Source organism: Miniopterus natalensis, chromosome X (assembly GCF_054644295.1).
Source record: "Miniopterus natalensis isolate mMinNat1 chromosome X, mMinNat1.hap1, whole genome shotgun sequence".
NCBI classification, from domain to species: Eukaryota; Metazoa; Chordata; class Mammalia; order Chiroptera; family Miniopteridae; genus Miniopterus; species Miniopterus natalensis.
This window is the reverse complement of record NC_142103.1, coordinates 16,766,083-16,784,831: the sequence shown is the minus strand read 5'-3', so window position 1 is coordinate 16,784,831 and position 18,749 is coordinate 16,766,083. Positions and strand designations below refer to the sequence as shown.

The 18,749-nt window shown below is 42.9% G+C and overlaps 1 protein-coding gene and 1 pseudogene across 1 annotated transcript; one reads left to right on the top strand and one right to left on the bottom strand.

Annotated features, from left to right (window-relative positions):
- Positions 1-286: 286 nt before the first annotated feature.
- On the bottom strand, positions 287-18,653 carry STEEP1 (STING1 ER exit protein 1). Its single transcript, XM_087813435.1, has 7 exons — positions 18,507-18,653; positions 14,027-14,144; positions 5,952-5,993; positions 4,108-4,246; positions 3,297-3,386; positions 2,617-2,709; positions 287-1,571 (listed from the first exon to the last, which is right to left on the bottom strand). Exons 1-7 carry the CDS (start codon positions 18,628-18,630, stop codon positions 1,509-1,511), a joined length of 669 nt encoding a protein of 222 aa, XP_087669561.1. The 5' UTR covers positions 18,631-18,653; the 3' UTR covers positions 287-1,508.
- On the top strand, positions 16,125-17,136 carry LOC148090422 (glyceraldehyde-3-phosphate dehydrogenase pseudogene; annotated as a pseudogene).
- Positions 18,654-18,749: the final 96 nt, after the last annotated feature.

Here is an 18,749-nt window from a genome sequence, read left to right as displayed (position 1 = left end):
GAATACTGGATTTTGGTGTAGAGGACATCCAGGCTGTGGTCATGGCAGTTTGTGGTTAAAGTGGCGTAAAGGTAAAGGTCACTGTTTGGAGTTGAGGTCAAGGAATTGGGCGGACGTTGAGGCTGGTTATCCACATGATGCCTCATTATCTCTCAGAATGAGGACAGGAAATGAGGTGGAAAGGACAACTCAGTTGCAAAGACCTCACTAGATGCAGGTGATACCTTGTAATACACGCGAACACATTAAAAAATGAATACAAATACTACATAATGATATCACTGGAGCAGTGCAAAATTAAATATTTATATCTATAAGACTCCTCTACAAATAGCAAATGTGAAATAAAATACCCGACATACACTTTAAAAAAAAATCTCAGCATCCTTTCTTACTCTGTAATATCTTCCTCCCATGTTCCCACACACAGCAGTACTCTTAACTACTGGACAGGATGGTAGCTCCCCTGAGTTGCTTACTGAGATTCCATTTTCATTCAGATCTCAGCTATTCTACCCCCTCACTCCATTCTGGCTTTTGCTTCTTTAGGTACAAAGTCTGACAACGGGTGGCTCATTTATAGCTTTCATATTTGAAGTGAACGAAGCTTTATGCACATTCTGGCTTTTTATGGATTTTCTCTGACAGAAGAGATTCAAATCATAGCTGCTACCTACCAGTCTAAGAGAGTCAGAGTCACCTAAAAGGATCTGATGTGCTGTAACTTTAAGTCTAATTCATGCCACTTTTTTCTATAACACATCATAATATTTTTTCCAAAATCTTAAACATTTTATCAAAGACCAGCTACTTCAGAAACTAGAGACACTTAAGCACTGATCTATTCATATAGTTTCTTTATAGCTAAAGAAGTTTACATCAAATGGACAAAAAATAGTACAGAAGACCCATATATAGAAAGATTTAAAGCCCTGACTGGGTAGCTCAGTTGGACAGAGCATCGTCCCGATACACCAAGGTCAGGGCACATACAAGAAGCAACCAATGAATGCATAAATAAATGGAACAACCAATCAATGTGTTTTTTTTCTCTCTCTCAAATAAATAAATAAACATTTTTTAAAAAGTTTTGAAAATCTCACCTTTAGAAAGCAGGTCAGATAGACTCAAAGAACTTGCTGAATGTAGGAAACAACATAAAACTTTTTGCTGGGGCATAAAGGTAGGAACCAGTCCATATGGTCAAAAAGAAGTTATTTTACCCATGGACACAGCCAACAACAGTGTGGTAACTGACGGGGAGGGCAGTGGGGGAGGTGAAGGAGGGCATGGGGGCAATAAATGGTGAGGGAAGGAGACTTGACTTGTGGTGGTGAACACACAATACATTGTACAGATGATGTGATGTAGAACTGTGCACCTGAAACCTGTATAATTTTGTTAACCAGCGTCGCCCCAACAAGCTCAATAAAAAACAAACAGAAAAAGTTCTTTTGCCTTCTGGCCTAAATGCTTGCCTCTAGTCTGGGTTCAGAGAAAGGTCCTGATCACTTGAACTGGTTGTCAATCAAAGTCCCCTTCATTTTTGCTTTCTTGGCTTCCAGTTCAGCCTGGGGAGGAAGAAAAGTATATGTCCTGACCCGTGACATGAAATCCTTATTTTCCTTCCTTAGTTTAACTGCCCAAACACTACCCCTCCATGCTCATTTAGTATACAAACCTGAACAGTGCTTCTAAAATCCTTATGAATCTCTAGCAATTGCTTTCCGACTTTTCTGATGTTATGGCACACACAGAAAATGATACTCTCCGTATGACAAATTGGGGCAAATACACAAGGCTGCAGTCAAAGGTGATCAGTGCAGGGATCCCCCAGCTCCAGGACCCCCGAAGGGCCGAGGGAATCAATCAATATTGGGGTACACTAGTATCTTATACATGGCAAAACAGAAAGAACAACACTGTTCTAGAACAGCTCTACTTAAAGTTGTGTGGTCCATGAACTGTTTGTTATTGGTCTGTGCGAGATATGTACAAAAATTGACCCGGCCAGTGTTGCTCAGTGGTTGAGCATCAACCCATGAACCAGGTCACAAGTTCGATTCCCCGTCAGGGCACATGCCCAGGTATGGGGCTCAATCCCCAGTGGGGGGCGTGCAGGAGGCAGCCAATCAATGATTCTCTCATCATTGATGTTCCTATCTCTCTCTCTCTCCCTTTCCCTTCCTCTCTCTGAAATCAATTTAAAAAAACATATTTTTTTTAAAAAAGAATTCTTGCACAGATAAAATTATTTTTAAAAAAAAACACAAAACAGCAATGACTAGCCCCAATCCTAGTTCTACCAATGTAGCACTATCGTGTGCCATCACATCCTGGGAAAGCATCATAGGCTCCAATCTTTAACTCCTGACCTTAGTCTACAAGTAGCAGATTAAAATATCATTCTACTTAGGGCTAGCTAACAGGTACTATCATTCAAGAGCCTGGAGCCTGTGGTCTGACAGTCACAGCCCAGAGTTAGACACCTGGCAGCCAACTACATTAGTAACCCCCAACAGACTTCCTAAAAGATTTTCCTGACTGCCAGAGGATCTTTCCAACCAAGAGATCCAAATAGTCCAGCCCAACACCTTGTCACTACATGTCACTCACCAGCTCCTGCAGCCGTCGTTTGCTCATGCCTTTGCGCTCCAACTGTTTTTCAATCACTTTGGCATTCTGTGCATATGAGTCAGCAACTTCCCTCTGAAGGGAAAAGAGAAGAGTCCTTAAACCAGCAGTCACACCAATGGGTAACAACAGAGACCTTAAGTAGCAATTTATACCACTCAAATTATGAAATTATCACTGAAATGGCAGGGCTGCTCCCTTTCAACTCTTCAGCTTTACAGTAATCCAGGAGAGTTCAGGTTTCAACGAAACCATTTAAAAAAAAAAAACAGATAACATCCCTCTCTGTAAACATAATTATACTGAAGTACCACAAAGGTAATTGCTGCTACTGCTAAGGGTAGACTCAGGAACCATCAGAGCTGGACTGGCAGGGACCTGAAATCATTGAGCCCAACAGTGTTTAAACTGAAGAGGGATGAGGGATTTACCCCTAAGGCATCTCAAAAACACTGTATGGGAAAAAAATCACTGATTTAGTCCAACTCCCTGGTTCTCATTTTACAGATGGTGCTGGGATCCAGGGGTGCAGGAACTAGCCGGTATCAGTTTCTTACAGGCAGAGCAGTCTCTAAATATTCTGCTACTGGGATGCTCTAGTTCTAAAGCCCCTTTCCTTTCACACACCCCAGTCCAATTCCCTTGAGAGCCAAAGCACTTACAGCTTCAATCTCCTCTTCCTCTTCATCAATAGTAGACACGGTGACAGAGCTGAACTTGCCCATGTCTTTAGTCCGTTTGGTCATCATCACCTGGAGTCATAGAAGAGGAAATCAGTCTAGATACAGCAAGAGGCTCTGAACCGCGTGTGTGTGTGCATGCAGGTGGGCACATGCCTGGGTGCTGGGGAACGTAGTTTTGGGGGGAGTGGACATCCACCTCTTTGAAACAGGCTGGCCTATCTAAAAGTGCCAATGTTTTTATTTGCATTATATTTTTCCAACATTTCTCATCAAGGGTTTTTACAGTACATTTAAAAAATAGCCTGATTCATTCCATTTTTAATTGTTTACACTAGAAGAAGAATTTTGGAAGGAAATAAATGTGAATAAAAACCATATAATTTCTAATTTTACTCATAGGGTAGCTGTTGGAAAGAAGAAACACAATATTATGCACAAAAACGGCATTTTCTTAATAAAGAATGCATTCATAAAGGGCAATTTCTTATGCACTATAACCTTATTTTAAAATTTAGGGCTAAATCCATAGCCATATATTATTAATCCTCACCCAAGGATATTTAATTGGTTTTAGAGAGAGGGGAAGGGAACAAAAGAAACATCAATGTGAGAGAAACATTGATTGGTTGCCTCCCATATGCGCCCCAACCAGGGATCAACCCACAACCCAGGTATGTGCCCTGACCAGGAATTGAGCCCACCACCCTTTAGTGTATGGGACAATGCTCCACCCAGCCAGGGCAAAATCTGTAGCTATATTAACCAGTCTGTCTCCGTCAATGACAATTACCTTCTTAGGAGGCTCTTGCTTCTGCGTATATATATTCGTTTTCCCAAAACCCTGGCCAAACTTGACTACTGCTCCATCCACAATGAAGGTCACGGGAGCATTCTTTGGCTGGGACTGGTAGAAGAGTGGCAGTCCACACCTGGGAACAGCAGAGTGAGTCTCTGGGAGGCCTCAGAATTCAGATCCCCGAAACTGACTTGTAAAGAATGCTCAGATTTCAGGAATATTTTTGTTTGTGGCATAAACTAATGATGTGCTCTTTCCAGTGTTTCCCAAAACTACCCAATAAGAATCACTGAGGGTGCTTGTTAAAACTGCTGATCAGATGCCTACACCCCATCCCCAAAAGATCCTGATTCAGCAAATCTGGAGGGGGGATGGCTTTGGAATCTGTCATTTTCCTCAGCATCCCAAGTGATTCTTATCATCAGACAAGTCTGATAAACACTGGCTCCTGCTACTGATTGCTTTCTGGTAAAAACTGCTGCCATTCTTCCCAGGTGGCTGGGTAACTAGTCTGGAGGTTTTGTCTAGTTTTGTTTTTGCAGTATTGAGAGGGCATGTAAAGGCTCCACTGCAGTGGTTGGCTCACAAATTCCTGTAGTAATCATCCTACTTTCTTTGGCTGGTCATTTTTATTATACTTTTTCAGCTAAATGAAGACCCATAAGATCTGATAAAGCAATTTAATGAATCCAGTGTGGCTGTGAACTAAAAACATCTTCTGGGCCATCACCCTGCTTTAATTCTCCTTGTCTGAGTCTTCTGAGAGCCAAGATATAACTGTGATTATGAAACAAGATTAAACTTACTATTGTTTAATATTCTATTAATCGAAACTGGAAATATATATTGCATTAAATAAACTTCTGGGGCCTGGGATCCTATAACAGGCTTTATAAATGGCCTGGATTAAATTCCTCTGTTACATTTACCGTATGACCCAACAATCTCACTCCAAGAGGAAACACATGTTCCCACCAACATTTATACTAGAATGTTCATAGCAGCTCTATTTGTAATGGCCAAAACCATTCAGAACTCAAATGCCCTTCAACGAGTGGACGGTGAAACAAAGGAATACTACTCAGCAATAAAAAAGAACAAATTACTGACATACATAACAATTTGGATGAACCCCAAAAGCATTATGCTAAGTGAAAGAAACCAGGTGTAAAAGATACAGATTGTATAGAGTAAAACACATATTATAGAATTTACATAAACTTTTAGAAAAGGCAAAACCACAGTAACAGAAGGCAGATGGGTGATTGCCAGGGGAGAGAGACAAGGAAGGGCACATGGGGTACTGGTAATGTTCTGTATCATGATAGTGGTGGTATTACATGACTGCGTGCTTTTGTCAAAATCCATCAAAAGGTACACTTAAGAAGGGCAAATTTTATTACATATAAATTACACTTCGACTTACGAAAATTATTTATGTTAAAAAACCTATTTTTGGCCCGGCCGGGAGTGGCTCAGCGGTTGAGTGTCGACCTAGGATCCAGGCGATCAGGGTTCGATTCCTGGTCAGGGCACATGCCCGGGTTGCGGGCTCAATCAATGACTCTCTCATCATTGATGTTTCTATCTCTCTCTCTCCCCCTCCTTTCCTCTCTCTGAAATCAATAAAGATATATTTTAAAAAAACAACAAAAAAAACCCCACACCTATTTTTGTGGCCAGCTGGTCAGAGATGTAACTTTAGTCTCTTTGAGAAGCATATTGTTATTTGGGTAGAAATTATATGGATAAAGATACAACAGAGAATTGCATCCAAATAATTCTGTTCCTAAGCCTCTACTTGCTTATGCTCAGAGAAACCCACTGTTAATACTTACTTTGCACACTTCTTCCTGTACTGTCGTTCAATGCCTTCAGGCCTGCACAAAAAATGGAAGTTAAAGAAGAAAGATATGAATAAATCTCATAACCTACCAACATCACAATCTCATTACTTCAAATGCTAAAAGGGCCTTTCAAAATTTTTCATTTCGCCCTGGACGGTGTGGCTTTAGTCAGGCATCATTCCGTGCACTGGGAGGTTGTGGGTTCAATTCTCAGTCAAGGGCAAATGCTGGGACTGTGGGCTCAGTGCCCGGTGGGGGGCATGCAGGAGGCACATTCACACCGATGTTTCTCTCTTCCTTCCTCTCTCTCTGAAAATCAACAAACTATTCTTTAATTTTTTTTTCATTTTATAGATCAACTGGTTATGAAACATGTATTGATTATTTAAGCACTCCTTCCCCCTAAAAACATTTACTGAGCCCCTAATAGGGGTCCAGCATCTCCCTGACAAAGGAAGAAGAGGAGCAGTAGTATAGTCATAGCAGCTTAGTCGCAGTAGTGACGACAACAACAATAGAGGTAACCACTTGTATAGCTTTTACTAAGTGCCAGGAGCTGTTCTAAAATGTACATGCAGTAACTCATTTAGTCCTCACAACAACCCTGTGAGGTAGGTCATACTATCATTCCCACTTTACAGATGAGGGCTCCTAAGCACAAAGCAATCACATGATTTGCCCAAGGTCTCAGAGTTAGGAAGGAGAAGAGACTGAATTCAAGCGCAGGCCGTCAGGCTCAAGAGCTCACAGGGCGCTGCCCCAGATGACCAACCCACCTCATTGCTTCACAGAAACCTGGGGCTCATCCTTGATGCTTCACTTTCCGTCATCCCCCACACCTATGTATCAGCAAATACTGTGCATTTTATCTCAAAAAAAAAAAAAATCTTGAACCTGTTTACTTTTATCCACCTTCGTGCTACCATCTGAACCCAGGCCACCACTATCTCTTCACTGGACTGTGGTCACAGCTTCCTGACTGGTCTCCTCACTTCCCCTCCTTTTGTTTGTTTCAATTTTTGAAGAGGCAATATGTGTACATGGTATATACAGAGTATAAAATGAGAAGTAAATATCCTCCCCACCCATCCTCCTCCCACCCAGTTTTCTTCCCTAGAGGCAAATACTGTTTCCGGTTTCTTCTGTTCCTCCCAGAGATAATGGATGATACAAGCAAAGAATCCTTATTTGTACACAGAGAAAATACATTTTTTTCTTTTCCTTTTTTAGACAAGTGTAGCATATCTTACACTGTCCTCTACCTCTTTGTTCACTTAAAAATGTATCTTGGCATATATATCCTTCCCCATCATTGATAAAGAGCTGCTTCATTCTTTACATGGTCTGTACTGTATGCCTTTGTATGGATGAACCAAAATGTATTTTACTTGTTGGATAAATTCCTAGAAGTGTATCCACTTTAAATTCTGATAGACACTGCCAAATTACTCTCTAGAGAAGCTGAACCAATTTACACTCCCACCACCAACGTGAGAGTTGTTTCCCCACAGTCTCACCAACACAGTATGTCATTAAAGTACACTGCTGCCAACCTGGCATGCGAAAAATGTGATCTCATACATTGTAGTTCTTTTTTTATAAAGAGTGAAGCTAGGCATCTTTTCTTTTAAAAAATATATATATATTTTAAATATGTCTTTACTGATTTCAGAGAGAGGAAGGGAGAGGGAAAGAGATAGAAACATCAATGATGAGAGAGTCATTGATCGGCTGCCTCCTGCACGGCCCCTGTTGGGGATCAAGCCCACAACCTGAGCATGTGCCCCGACCAGGAATTGAACCTCGATCTCCTGGATCCTAGGTCAATGCTCATCCACGAGACAAGCAGCTGGGCAGGAGGTCATGGTTTGATTCCCGATCAGGGCACATGCCTGGGTTGCGGGCTTGATCCCCAATAGGGGGCGTTGCAGGAGGCAGCCAATCTATGATTTCTCTCATCATTGATGTTTCTATTTCTCTCTGAAATCAATAAAAACATATTTTTAAAAAAAATAAACATCCAATAAATATGGATTGAATTACTTTAAGAATTCAGTTCAGTGAGGAAAATTATAATCATGGAGGTAAGCTCTTAAATGGAGGAATGTATACAATGTAATGAGAACACAGAGGTTGGAGCTGCCAATCTGTCTGAGGCAAGCATGGAAGGCTTCACGAAGTGGTGATGTTCAAGCTGACAGTCCTGATAGAAAATGGTATTTCAGGCAGAGGGAATACTATGTGCAAAGGCAAAACAGCACAACATATTCTGAGAACTACAAATAGTCTGTTACTAGCCCTTAAAAAATCAAAGGAGTACTACAAATCTTACAGACAGAAAGATATGAAGATCAATTGTATACCAACAAATTAGATAACCTGGATAAAATGGACTACCAACTACCAAACTACCAACTACCAAAACTCACTGGCAAAGAAATAGAAAATTTAAATAAAGCACAGGCAATCATAGAATAGATAAATGGGACTTGATTAAAATTAAAAACTCTGTGACCCAAGGAATACCATCAAGAAAGGGCAAAGGCAACCCACAGAATGAGAAAAGATACAGTGCCGCTGTTTGGAATGGAACTCCAAAGTCTGTGATCTCCACCATCTTTAACACTTTGCTTCCCAGCCCTGGGCGGTTTGTCTCAGTGGTTAGAGCGTTGGCCCGCGGAATGAAGGGTCTGGGGCAGAGTATGATTCTGGTCAAGGGCATGAAATAAAAAAAAGCCAAAAACAAACACTCTGTCTCTCTGCTTACAAGTATTACTTATGCTGAATGTGCTCCCATTTGCTAACATCACTGGACTAGGACACTAGCAATATTTCCTGTTTTGTGTACCTCACCGGGTTCCTACCAGAATTCTAAATTCAACCTCAGCCTGAAGGGAAAGGTTCACTCTGTAACTGACTTCTAGAATCCTAAAGTCAGCCCATCTTATAAGCTGGAGCTTTCAAAGCACAGGACTATCCAACCAAGGGGCTTATATTTCCCAATGAGTTAATCTTCAAATACCTATGACAAATGGGATTTTGTCAAGTTTATAAAAATTGATCAAGTACATGGCAGGGTTCTTACTCTCATCTTTTTAAGAAATTGAGGCTCTAATGTAAATGAGACAAGGCTTTTAACTGCTATGATTATTAAAAGGTGATTAATATGAGCTGGATATTTAGACTAATTGCCCTTGTTGTCTTTCCTACTCTTAGTCTCTAGGAAAATATGCGACAGGGAAGGCTGAAATCCAAACTAAACATTCTCCCTGGTTGTGGCAGACTGCCTAATGTGGCCCCCAATGATCCTTGCTCCTTGCTATTGACACCCTTATACAGTCGCCTCCCACAATGAATAAGGCTGACCTGTGACACCAATAGGACACTGCAGAAATGATAGTGTGCAATTTCTGAGTCTTAGAGATAAAAGATACTGTGGTCTCCGCCTTGCTCTCTCTTGGGTCACTCACACTGTGGGAAGCCAGCTGCTATGTCACAAGGACACTCAAGCAGCGCTATGGAAGATCCCTGTAGTGAGGAACTGAGGCTTTTCCCCAACAGTTAGCACTCAGCTGTCAATCATGCAAGTGAGCCACCTTGGAAGTGGAACCTCCAGCACTAATCAAAACGTCAAATGACTGCACCCACAGTCAGTCTAAACCACAGCCTCATGAGAGACCAGAACCATCCAGCTAAGCTGCTCTTGAATTCCTGACCCACAGAAACTACAGATGATAAATGTTTGTTGGTTGTTTATAAAACATCAAGGGCATACCAGGAGATGAGGATGAACAGGCAGGCCAAGGCCAGATCACAGAGAGCCTTCAGGCTTAGATTTTATCCTGCTAACCAGAATCTTTTAAACTGTGCTCTGCAATGACCCCTAAAGGAAATCAGACAGGGGAAGGGAAGGAATCCTTAGGAGGTTGGGCTCACCTCTTCCCCAATCAGAACAGCTTCTTGCTTATTTATACTTCTGGGGAAGAATTTCATTTGAAGAAAGGACTGTCTGAAAATGTTTCAAAGGCACTGCTATAGGTCATGAAGAGTCACTGAAAGATTTGAAGCAAGAGACTGACATAATGTGCACTTCAGATCATTCAGGCAGAAGGAAAGTAAAAGTAAAGACAAAAAACCAGGTAAAGGCCACTTCAACAGCCTAAGCAAGTGATGGGTGCTGGAATGACGGCCGGGCTGAATGTGAGGAGGCAGCCACAAGAGAGATTAGAAGGCAGAACCAACAGCACACGGTGAGTGAGTGGATGTGTGCAGGGGACTGTGGGGCAGGGATGGATGAGAGGAAGAGAGGACAGGCACCCAGATTTCTGCCTTGGGCCACTGCATGAGTGGTGGTTTCAGCATAGGAGGATGAAAAAGAAATTGTGTTCAGCTGATAGTTACAGAGACCTGACTGCAGTGGCTTCAACACAAGAGTTTGTTCTTGTGTAAAGGAAGTCTAGAGGAAGGTGGCTCCTGGCAGCGGTTGAGACCCAAGACTAGTATGGCAAAAGCTCTGCAATTCTCGTGGCCTTTCCTTCCCAGTCCCAGGATGGCTGATGGTGCCCCAATTATCAAGTCCGTTTTCCAAAAAGCAGGAAGGAAGAAGAAGAGTAAAAAAAGGTCTTCCTTGGAAGCCCCGCCCAACAATTTCTACTTCCATCCCTCTTACTTTGCAAAAGCTAAGTCTAACTCAGAATCTTAGAGGGTTTTTTGGGGGGGGGGGCTGGAATATGTACCCTAACTTTATAGGCACTAGTATATAGGCATGTATAAGAGAAGATTTAGGGTGGTACTGAGTGAACCAATCTGCAGTATTTTCCATGAGAGAAATGATGAGCTTGGCCTTAGTCATGTTGGATCTGAGGCAGAACATCAGGTGAGGAGGTAGAGTAGGCAGTTATAAAGTTCTGGGTACAGGAGAAAAATGTAGGCAGATTTAGATCTTGTGAGTCCTCAGCATGTAAGTGTAACTGAGGCCAGAAAAGGTGGTGAGAATGTCCAAGGACAGTATAAAGAGAGAGGGGAGAAAATCAAGGTCAGAGCCCTGGGGAAGACCAACATTTAAGGGACAAGTAGAAGAATCCAGAAGATGGAGAAAGCCAAAGAAGTAGGAGAATCACAAGAGCAACTTCACAGAAATCAAGGAAGAAAACGGCATCATGGGAGGCACAGGCAATAAAGATACCGACAGAAACTCACCCACTGATTTGCAACTGGGGGAAAGGTAGATGAGGGAAAGGGAGGACTAGGTAACAACAGTGTCAAAGGAGAGGAACTTTTTTTTTAATATGTCTCAAAGAGAGGAAGGGAAAGGGAAAGAGAGACAGAAACATCAACAATGAGAGAGTCATGGATCGGCTGCCTCCTGCACGCCCCCCACTGGGGATCGAGCCCACAACCTGGGCATGTGCCGTGACCAGGAATCAAACCGAGATCTCCTGTATCATAGGTTGATGCTCAACCACTGAGCCAAGCCCAGCCAGGCAAGGAGAGGTACTTTAGAATGGAGAGACTTGGAGATGGAAAGTGTTGGGTTCCAAGGCCTGTGTTGGGCAGACTGCTTTATTTTCAGTAACTGGTGTTCCCACACTAAGCTGGCTACAGAAGAGGAAGGGTAAGGAGCAGACCAAAATTCCACCCTGGCCAGTTGGGGAACACACTAGACTGGCCATGATTAGAGCAGGAACTATGTCAACCAAGGGGGAAATGTACCATGCCTTGTTGGTAAACTCTAAGAAGTCTGTGGCCCAACAGTCACTTGGCCAGAGGCCACTGGCCTGGGAAGTACCCCAACACTAAGGCTGGGCCTAAAACTGGTGAACTTCCAGGATCAGGCTGACTGAATTCCAGGGTTTCTACTTCAGCCTAGGGCCACACAGTCTTCTGGCCTAGAACTGAGGGCATCTGCCTTACAGTGTCATAGGTGTCTGTGGCCTAGTTGTGTTATTAGATTACTTTCTGTATTAACTGAATAATATATATTCTTTTAACATATATAATACTATTATATAGTATTATATTATATATGTAATATGCTACATAAATATATAATTAATAATTTACTGATCTTAAAGATAGCCAGTTAATAATTTTCAAAATCAGAAACCTAAATAAAGATTAATGGAGGAAGAAAATGCACAAGAGAATGAATTAGCTTTAGATAGGGCATATTATTTATAAACCTTCCTATATACCATAATGAAATGTTTCCCCAATATTTCCTGGAGAACATCCCTTTTACTATCCTAAGTTTTATTAAGATGTGTGCCCCTGGTTGTATCTTGTATATAACCAAAATTTTCTTCAACTGCACAATTCTGGAAGCCGAGTTGTCACAATGGTGCTTGATGCCTTATTTGCTTCTGAATGTCACTGAGCAGTGGTTCCTTTTTTCATTAGTGCGGGCTGATAACAGTTTGGTTTCTTAAATAAACACAGCTAGATGTCAGCCTGTAGTTTTTTTCTAGTTCAACACCAGAATATAAACTCCGTAAGGGCAGGGTTCTTTCCTTGTTTACTGGCTGTACTGGGTTGGATAGTGCCCCTTAAGAAGTAATGTCCTTCCAGGAACCTCAGAATGTGGCCTTATTTGAAAAGATGGTTGTTGCAGATATAATTAGTTAAGATGAGTTCGTGTAGATGAGTAGAATGTGTCCTTCATCCTTAATCCAATGTGACTGGTGTCCGTATAAAAAGAGAAGAAACACAGGGACAGAGACACAGAGAGGCGGCCATATGATGATGTGGACAGAGATGAGAGTGATGCATCTACAAGCCAAGAAATGAGAAGGATGGCTAGGAAACACCAGAAGCTAGGAAGGGGCGAGGAAGGATCCTCCCCTAGAACTTTCCATTTGAGCATGGCTTTGCTGACACCTTAATTTCAGACTTCTAGCTTCCAGAACTGTGAAACAATTTCTGTTGTTTTAAGCTACCCGGTTTAGCAAACTAATATACTAGGATATCCCAGGTTTGTAGGAAGTACCTGGCACATGGTAGATCAAGAAATGAAATATTTGCTAAATGAATGGATGTACTTTTTAATTCCCTAGGATTGACCTCTCTGTGACATCTGGCACCTGTTGATGACCATCCTCCCCCCGCACACATTTCTGTCATGTCCTGTTTTCCACATAAGCAGGTTCTCCTGATTCTGCTCCAATTATTATGTCTGCTTTTTAAATGTCAATGTTTCCCCGGAGTATATCTTTAGTCCTCTCATCTTCTTGCTCCACAATCTTTCTATGTAATTTTATCCCTTCCCAGGTTTCAATTCCCCATATGTACCAACGACTCCCAAATCTAAAAGAGATCTAACCATGTCACTCCCCTACTTTAAAAAAGGAGATGGTTACTGCCCACAGGTAAGGTCGAAACTTGTCCACTTCAGCATTTTATTGTCCTCACCCCAGGAGGCATGAACTCCTTCCTGTAGGGTGACCAAGGCTCTAGCCACAAAGGACTAACCGAATTGCCCAAGCACACATATTTGATGCTTTTAATGCTTCCATATTCCCTTCATCTGGAATGATCCTCATTCCCCTCATTTATTTTGCAAAATCCCTGTGCAAGGCCAAATACAAATGCCACCATCTATTTCTACCTTTCCTGACCACCATTCAGGCAGGATAAGCCACTCCTATCAGTTTCCCTGTAGCCTTCTGTTCACCACACCAGTATTTTATCCTATCACATAGGTAGCCTGTTCCCTCACTGAGCCATGGCTCTTTAATGGTAAGAATGGTACTATATTCATCTTCACAGCTGCAATCCCTAGATCTGTGCCTGAACATGGTATGCTCCAAGAGATTACAGGCTGAAAGAACTTGTTCTACTGGCAAAAAAATATATTACGGCTCTCAAATGGCAATAGAATCACATCTCAGCACTATTTCAACAAAACACAATAAAGCTGCTGCGGCATTAACAGAAGTTAGAGATCTACCATAAATATGAATGCATTGGGCCCAAAAGACCTGTTCGACACTAGATGGGCTATTTACAGCCCTCAGAACTAGACCCCAATCCAATAAGGAAATCCTAGGCAGAGAACATTGACCTCTTACCTGCGAAGATACATGGTCTCCTCATCTTCTGTGTTACAAAACTTGTGGGCGTGTTTGGCAGCATCAATCACCCGGGACCGATCCCGGGGCCTCATGGGCAATTTCTCCAACTGACAGTCTGAAGTAATGAAGAAAGATTTGGTCACTAGAGTCATGAAATAAACCCTGAGGCAATCAGGAGTTTTCAGTGTAAATTTTACTATAATTACTATGCGTATTGAAGCCTATTACTGAATTTTCCAACTAAAAATGACTTGCTGTCAGGAGACCTGGATTTTAGTACCAGCGTTGTTACTACCCTGGTGATCTTTGGCAAATCACTTCTTCTTTCTGGGGTCTTTTACTTTATTTGAAGGATGTATAGATTATATTATCTCAAAAGTCCTCCCCGGCACTACAATTCAAGTTTTGAGTATTTCTGTGATTCAAGTGTCATGGTACACTTGGTTTGTGTTATAAAGCATTAGAATCAGAAGAAATAATCAAGCATCCTCCAATGCCTATGAGGAAAGCACTGGGAAAGGTGGATAAGTTCTTAGAAAAGGAGAGAGGGTAGGTGGTATGCTATATATAGTATGCAAATGACTCATCCCAGTTAGAGAAGTTTTAATATGAAAACACACAGGAAATAAATTAGGTATAGTTATAAAACAGATGGAAAATTGATATAATGCCAATTAAATACCTAAAGGCTCATAGAGAATTCAAGTGATCAGAGTAATTTGAGATTAACAGAGAAGGTGGAGGGGGAGTTAGAGATCACCAGGCAGTTTGCACGATAGCTCATTGCTCTTCACATCGACCTGTTGAAGTAGACATTTAGTATTCCTAGTTTAAAGATGAGGGAATTGAGGTTTAGAAAGGGTAAGAGATCTGCCACGCATTTAATAAGAAGCAGAATAAGAATTCAGACCCAACTCTAGGTGATCAAAAGAGAATTCATTTATTCCACAAATATGTGAGGGTCCTCTGTATACCAGGCACAGTCCCAACACTGTGCTGGGAATTCAGCAAAGAGCAGAGCAGACAAAGTGCCTAACCTGATGAAGTTTACAGTCTAGCAGAGGAGGCAGAAAACTTAAAACTAATAATTATATAATGTGATCTTGGATAATGCTACATGCTAATAAAAAATTTAGGAAGATTGTGGCCAGTGTGGCTCAGTGGTTGAGCATGGCCCTATGAACCAGGAGTTCATGGCTCGATTCCCGTGGTCAGGGGCACATGCCTGGGTTGTCAGCTCGATCCCCAGTAGGGGGCGTGCAGGAGGCAGCCGATCAATGATGACTCTCTCATCATTGATGTTTCTCTCTCTCTCTCTCTCCCTTCCTCTCTCTGAAATCAATAAAGATATATATTTTTTAAAACATTAGGCAGAATATTAAGAGGAAGAACAGTAATCTCAGACAGTGTTAAGTGCTACCAAGAAAAGTCGGGCAGGGTAAAAGGACAGAGTGACAGGGGTGTTATTTTACATAAGGTGGTAGCCAGGGAAGTTTTCTAAAGTGACATTTTAGCAGAGACCTGAATGAAGTAAGGAAGCACCAAGGGAAGAGGGGTGGAGGCAGACAAAATCCCAAAGGTCCTGCCTGGGGGCAGGAACATTTTGATGTGACAGAGAAACATCAAGAAGGCCACTGTGGCTGAAGTGCAGTGAACAAGGGGAAGAGTGTTATGAGATGAAGCCTGAGAGGTAGCTGGGGGTCTGATCATGCATAGTCTTGGCATGGACTCTGGTTTTATTCTTGGTGTTATAGGAAAACAGCAGTTTGAAACAGGACTCTGGCTGCTGTGTGGAAAAGAGACCACTAGGGACAAAAAGTAGAAAGCAAGGGACTACTGTGGAAATCCAGGTGAAGGATAATGGTAGCGTGGACTTCAGTGGTAGAAATGGAGGTGGTAAGAAGTAGCCAGGTTCTAGATAGCTTTTCAAGGAAGAACCTGCAGAATTTGTTGATGGACTGGATGGATGTAAGGTATAACAAAGAGAGAATTCAGCTCTAGGCTCCTCCTGTTCGTCAGACAGCCTCATCTTCCTGCAGAGTGCCAGCTACAACCCTGAGACACGATGGTGAACCGGTTTGTCTGTACTGGGCGCCTGGTCACCAGGGCTGTTTTTAACTCTGGCAAAGGGGATACTGTTGCCATCAAGACCCCTTTATTGACCTCAATTACATGGTCTACATGTTACAGCGTGATTCTACTCATGGCAAGTTCAAAGGTAGTCAAGGCTGAGAACAGGAAGCTTGTCATCAACGGAAAGTCCGTCTCCATCTTCCAGGAGCGAGATCCTGCCAACATCAAATGGGGTGATACTGGTGCTGAATACGCTGTGGAGTCCACTGGTATCTTCACTACCTTGAAGAAAGCTGGGGCTCACTTGAAGGGTAGAGCTAAGAGGATCATCACCTCTGCCCCTTCTGCAGATGCTCTCATGGTTGTGATGGGTGTGAACAATGACAAGCATGACAACTCCCTCAAGATTGTCAGCAACGCCTCCTGAACCATCAACTACTTGGCTCCCCTGGCCAAGGTTATCCATGACAACTTTGGCATCGTGGAAGGACTTGTAACCACAGTCCATGCCATGACTGCCACCCAGAAGACCATGGATGGCTCCTCTGGGAAGCTGTGGCATGATGACTAAGGAGATGCCCAGAACATCATCCCTGCTTCTACTGCCACTGCAAGACTGTGGGCAAGGTCATCCCTGAGCTGAATGGGAAGATCACTGGAAATGGCCTTCCATGTCCCTACTCCCAATGTGTTGACTGTGGATCTGACCTGCCACATGGAGAAAGCTGCCGAATCTGATGACAAGAAGGTAGTGAAGCAGGTGTCAGAGGGCCACTCAAGGGCATCGGGGCTACACTGAGAACCAGGTTGTTTCCTGAGACTTTAACAGTGACACCCACTCCTCCACCTTCTATGTTGGGACTGGCATTGCCCTCAATGACCACTTTGTCAAACTCATTTCCTAGTATGACAATGAATTTGGCTACAGCAACAGGGTGGTGGACGGCCTCCAAGGAGTAAGAGCCCCCTGGAACACCAGCCCCAGCAAAAGGAAGAGAGGCCCTCACCTGCTGCGGAGTTCTTGTCACAAATAGATCCCCCAACACGCTGAAAATCTCCTGATCTCAACAGTTTCCATCCCAGACACCCTGAAGGGGAGGGGCTTAGGGGCACCATCAATAAAGTTCACTGTACACAGCCAAAAAAAAAGAGAGATTTCAAGCATGATTCTGAGCCCTGTCCAAGTGGCTCAGTTGGTTGGAGCATTGTCACATACACCAAAAGGATGTGGGTTCGATTCCTGGTCAGGGCACATACCTAAGTTGAGTTCAATCCCCAGTCGGGAGACATATGAGAGGCAACCTATCGATGTTTTTCTCTCTCTCCCCCTTCCTCTCTCTAAAAATCAATGAAAACATATCCTTGGGTGAGGATTTAAAGAAAGAAGAAGAATTCTGAGATAATGACTGCAATAGGGAAGACTGAGGGGAACAGTGGAGAGCAGGGAGTAGGGTATCATGAAATCAATTTGAACATGATTTCTTTGAGAGGCCCATTAGACATCCAAGTGGAGACATGGAATAGGCAGCTGGAGTTTGAGGAGAGGTGCAGGTTAAAGATGAACATTTGGGAGTTATCAGCATATAGATGGTATTTAAAGCTTGGGAATGGTTGAAATCACTTAGGGAGTGAGTACAAATTGAGAACAGGTGAGAAGACTGAGCCCCAGGGCCTTGCAAGGCCTAAGTCTGAGGCAGAAAATGGAACCAGACACTGAAAAGAGGCAAAAATTGAGGTAGAAGGAAAATCAGGAGAGTGTAGAGTCTTGGAAGCAAATAAAGTGTTTCAAGAAGGATGGAGTGCTCATCTCTGTCAAATGCCTCTGAGATGGGGACTAAAATGATCGTTGATTGACCACTGGAAGTGGTAATATGTTATTAACATTGACAAATGTGGTTTAGACGGTGAGGGGGGAAGGAAAGCCTGTCTGAAGTGAGGTCAATTGGGAAGTGAGGATGCAGAAACAGCCAATGTAGACCACCTCTTGTAGAAATTTTGCTATTTTAAAAAAAGCAAAGAAATGGGGTCATAGCTGAAGGAGAATGTAGGATTAAGGAAGGGTTTTATTTTCATTTCAGATAAGAGCTATTACTGCATCTAGAGGCGGAGTGAGAGGACGGGAAGATAAATCTTTTTTTTCTGAAGGAGGAATTAATTTTGAGACATCTGGATACAAAGTCACAAGGACAACGTTAAACAGTAACCAGTAAAACCGCCCCCGAGTCGCGTGGGGATGTGTAGGGAGGATTTTGATGCAGAAGGAAAGCCAACCAATTTTCAAAGAGCCTGAGAAAAATCACACTTGAGAACCGGAAGTTTCGACCCTCGCAGAGCACCACCCCTCCCCCCCTCGCCGCCCCCCCCCCCCCCCCCCCCCGTCGCCACCAGTTCCCCTACTACTCACCCAGCACCAGAACCATCTGGCCGCATAAACAGTAGTAGACATGGAGGGGCTTCTCACCGTCGTCATATTCCTCCCTGTCCCGGGTGTCGGAGCAGACGACGGACCGCGACACAACTTTAGGCATAGTTCCGAGGAGAAACCCGCAAACTCTGCGCCAAATACGAGTCGCGCGGAAATGACGTCACAAACGCTCCTTGAGCCTTCTCCCTATACTGACGCCGATCACGTGTCACTGGTAGTCAC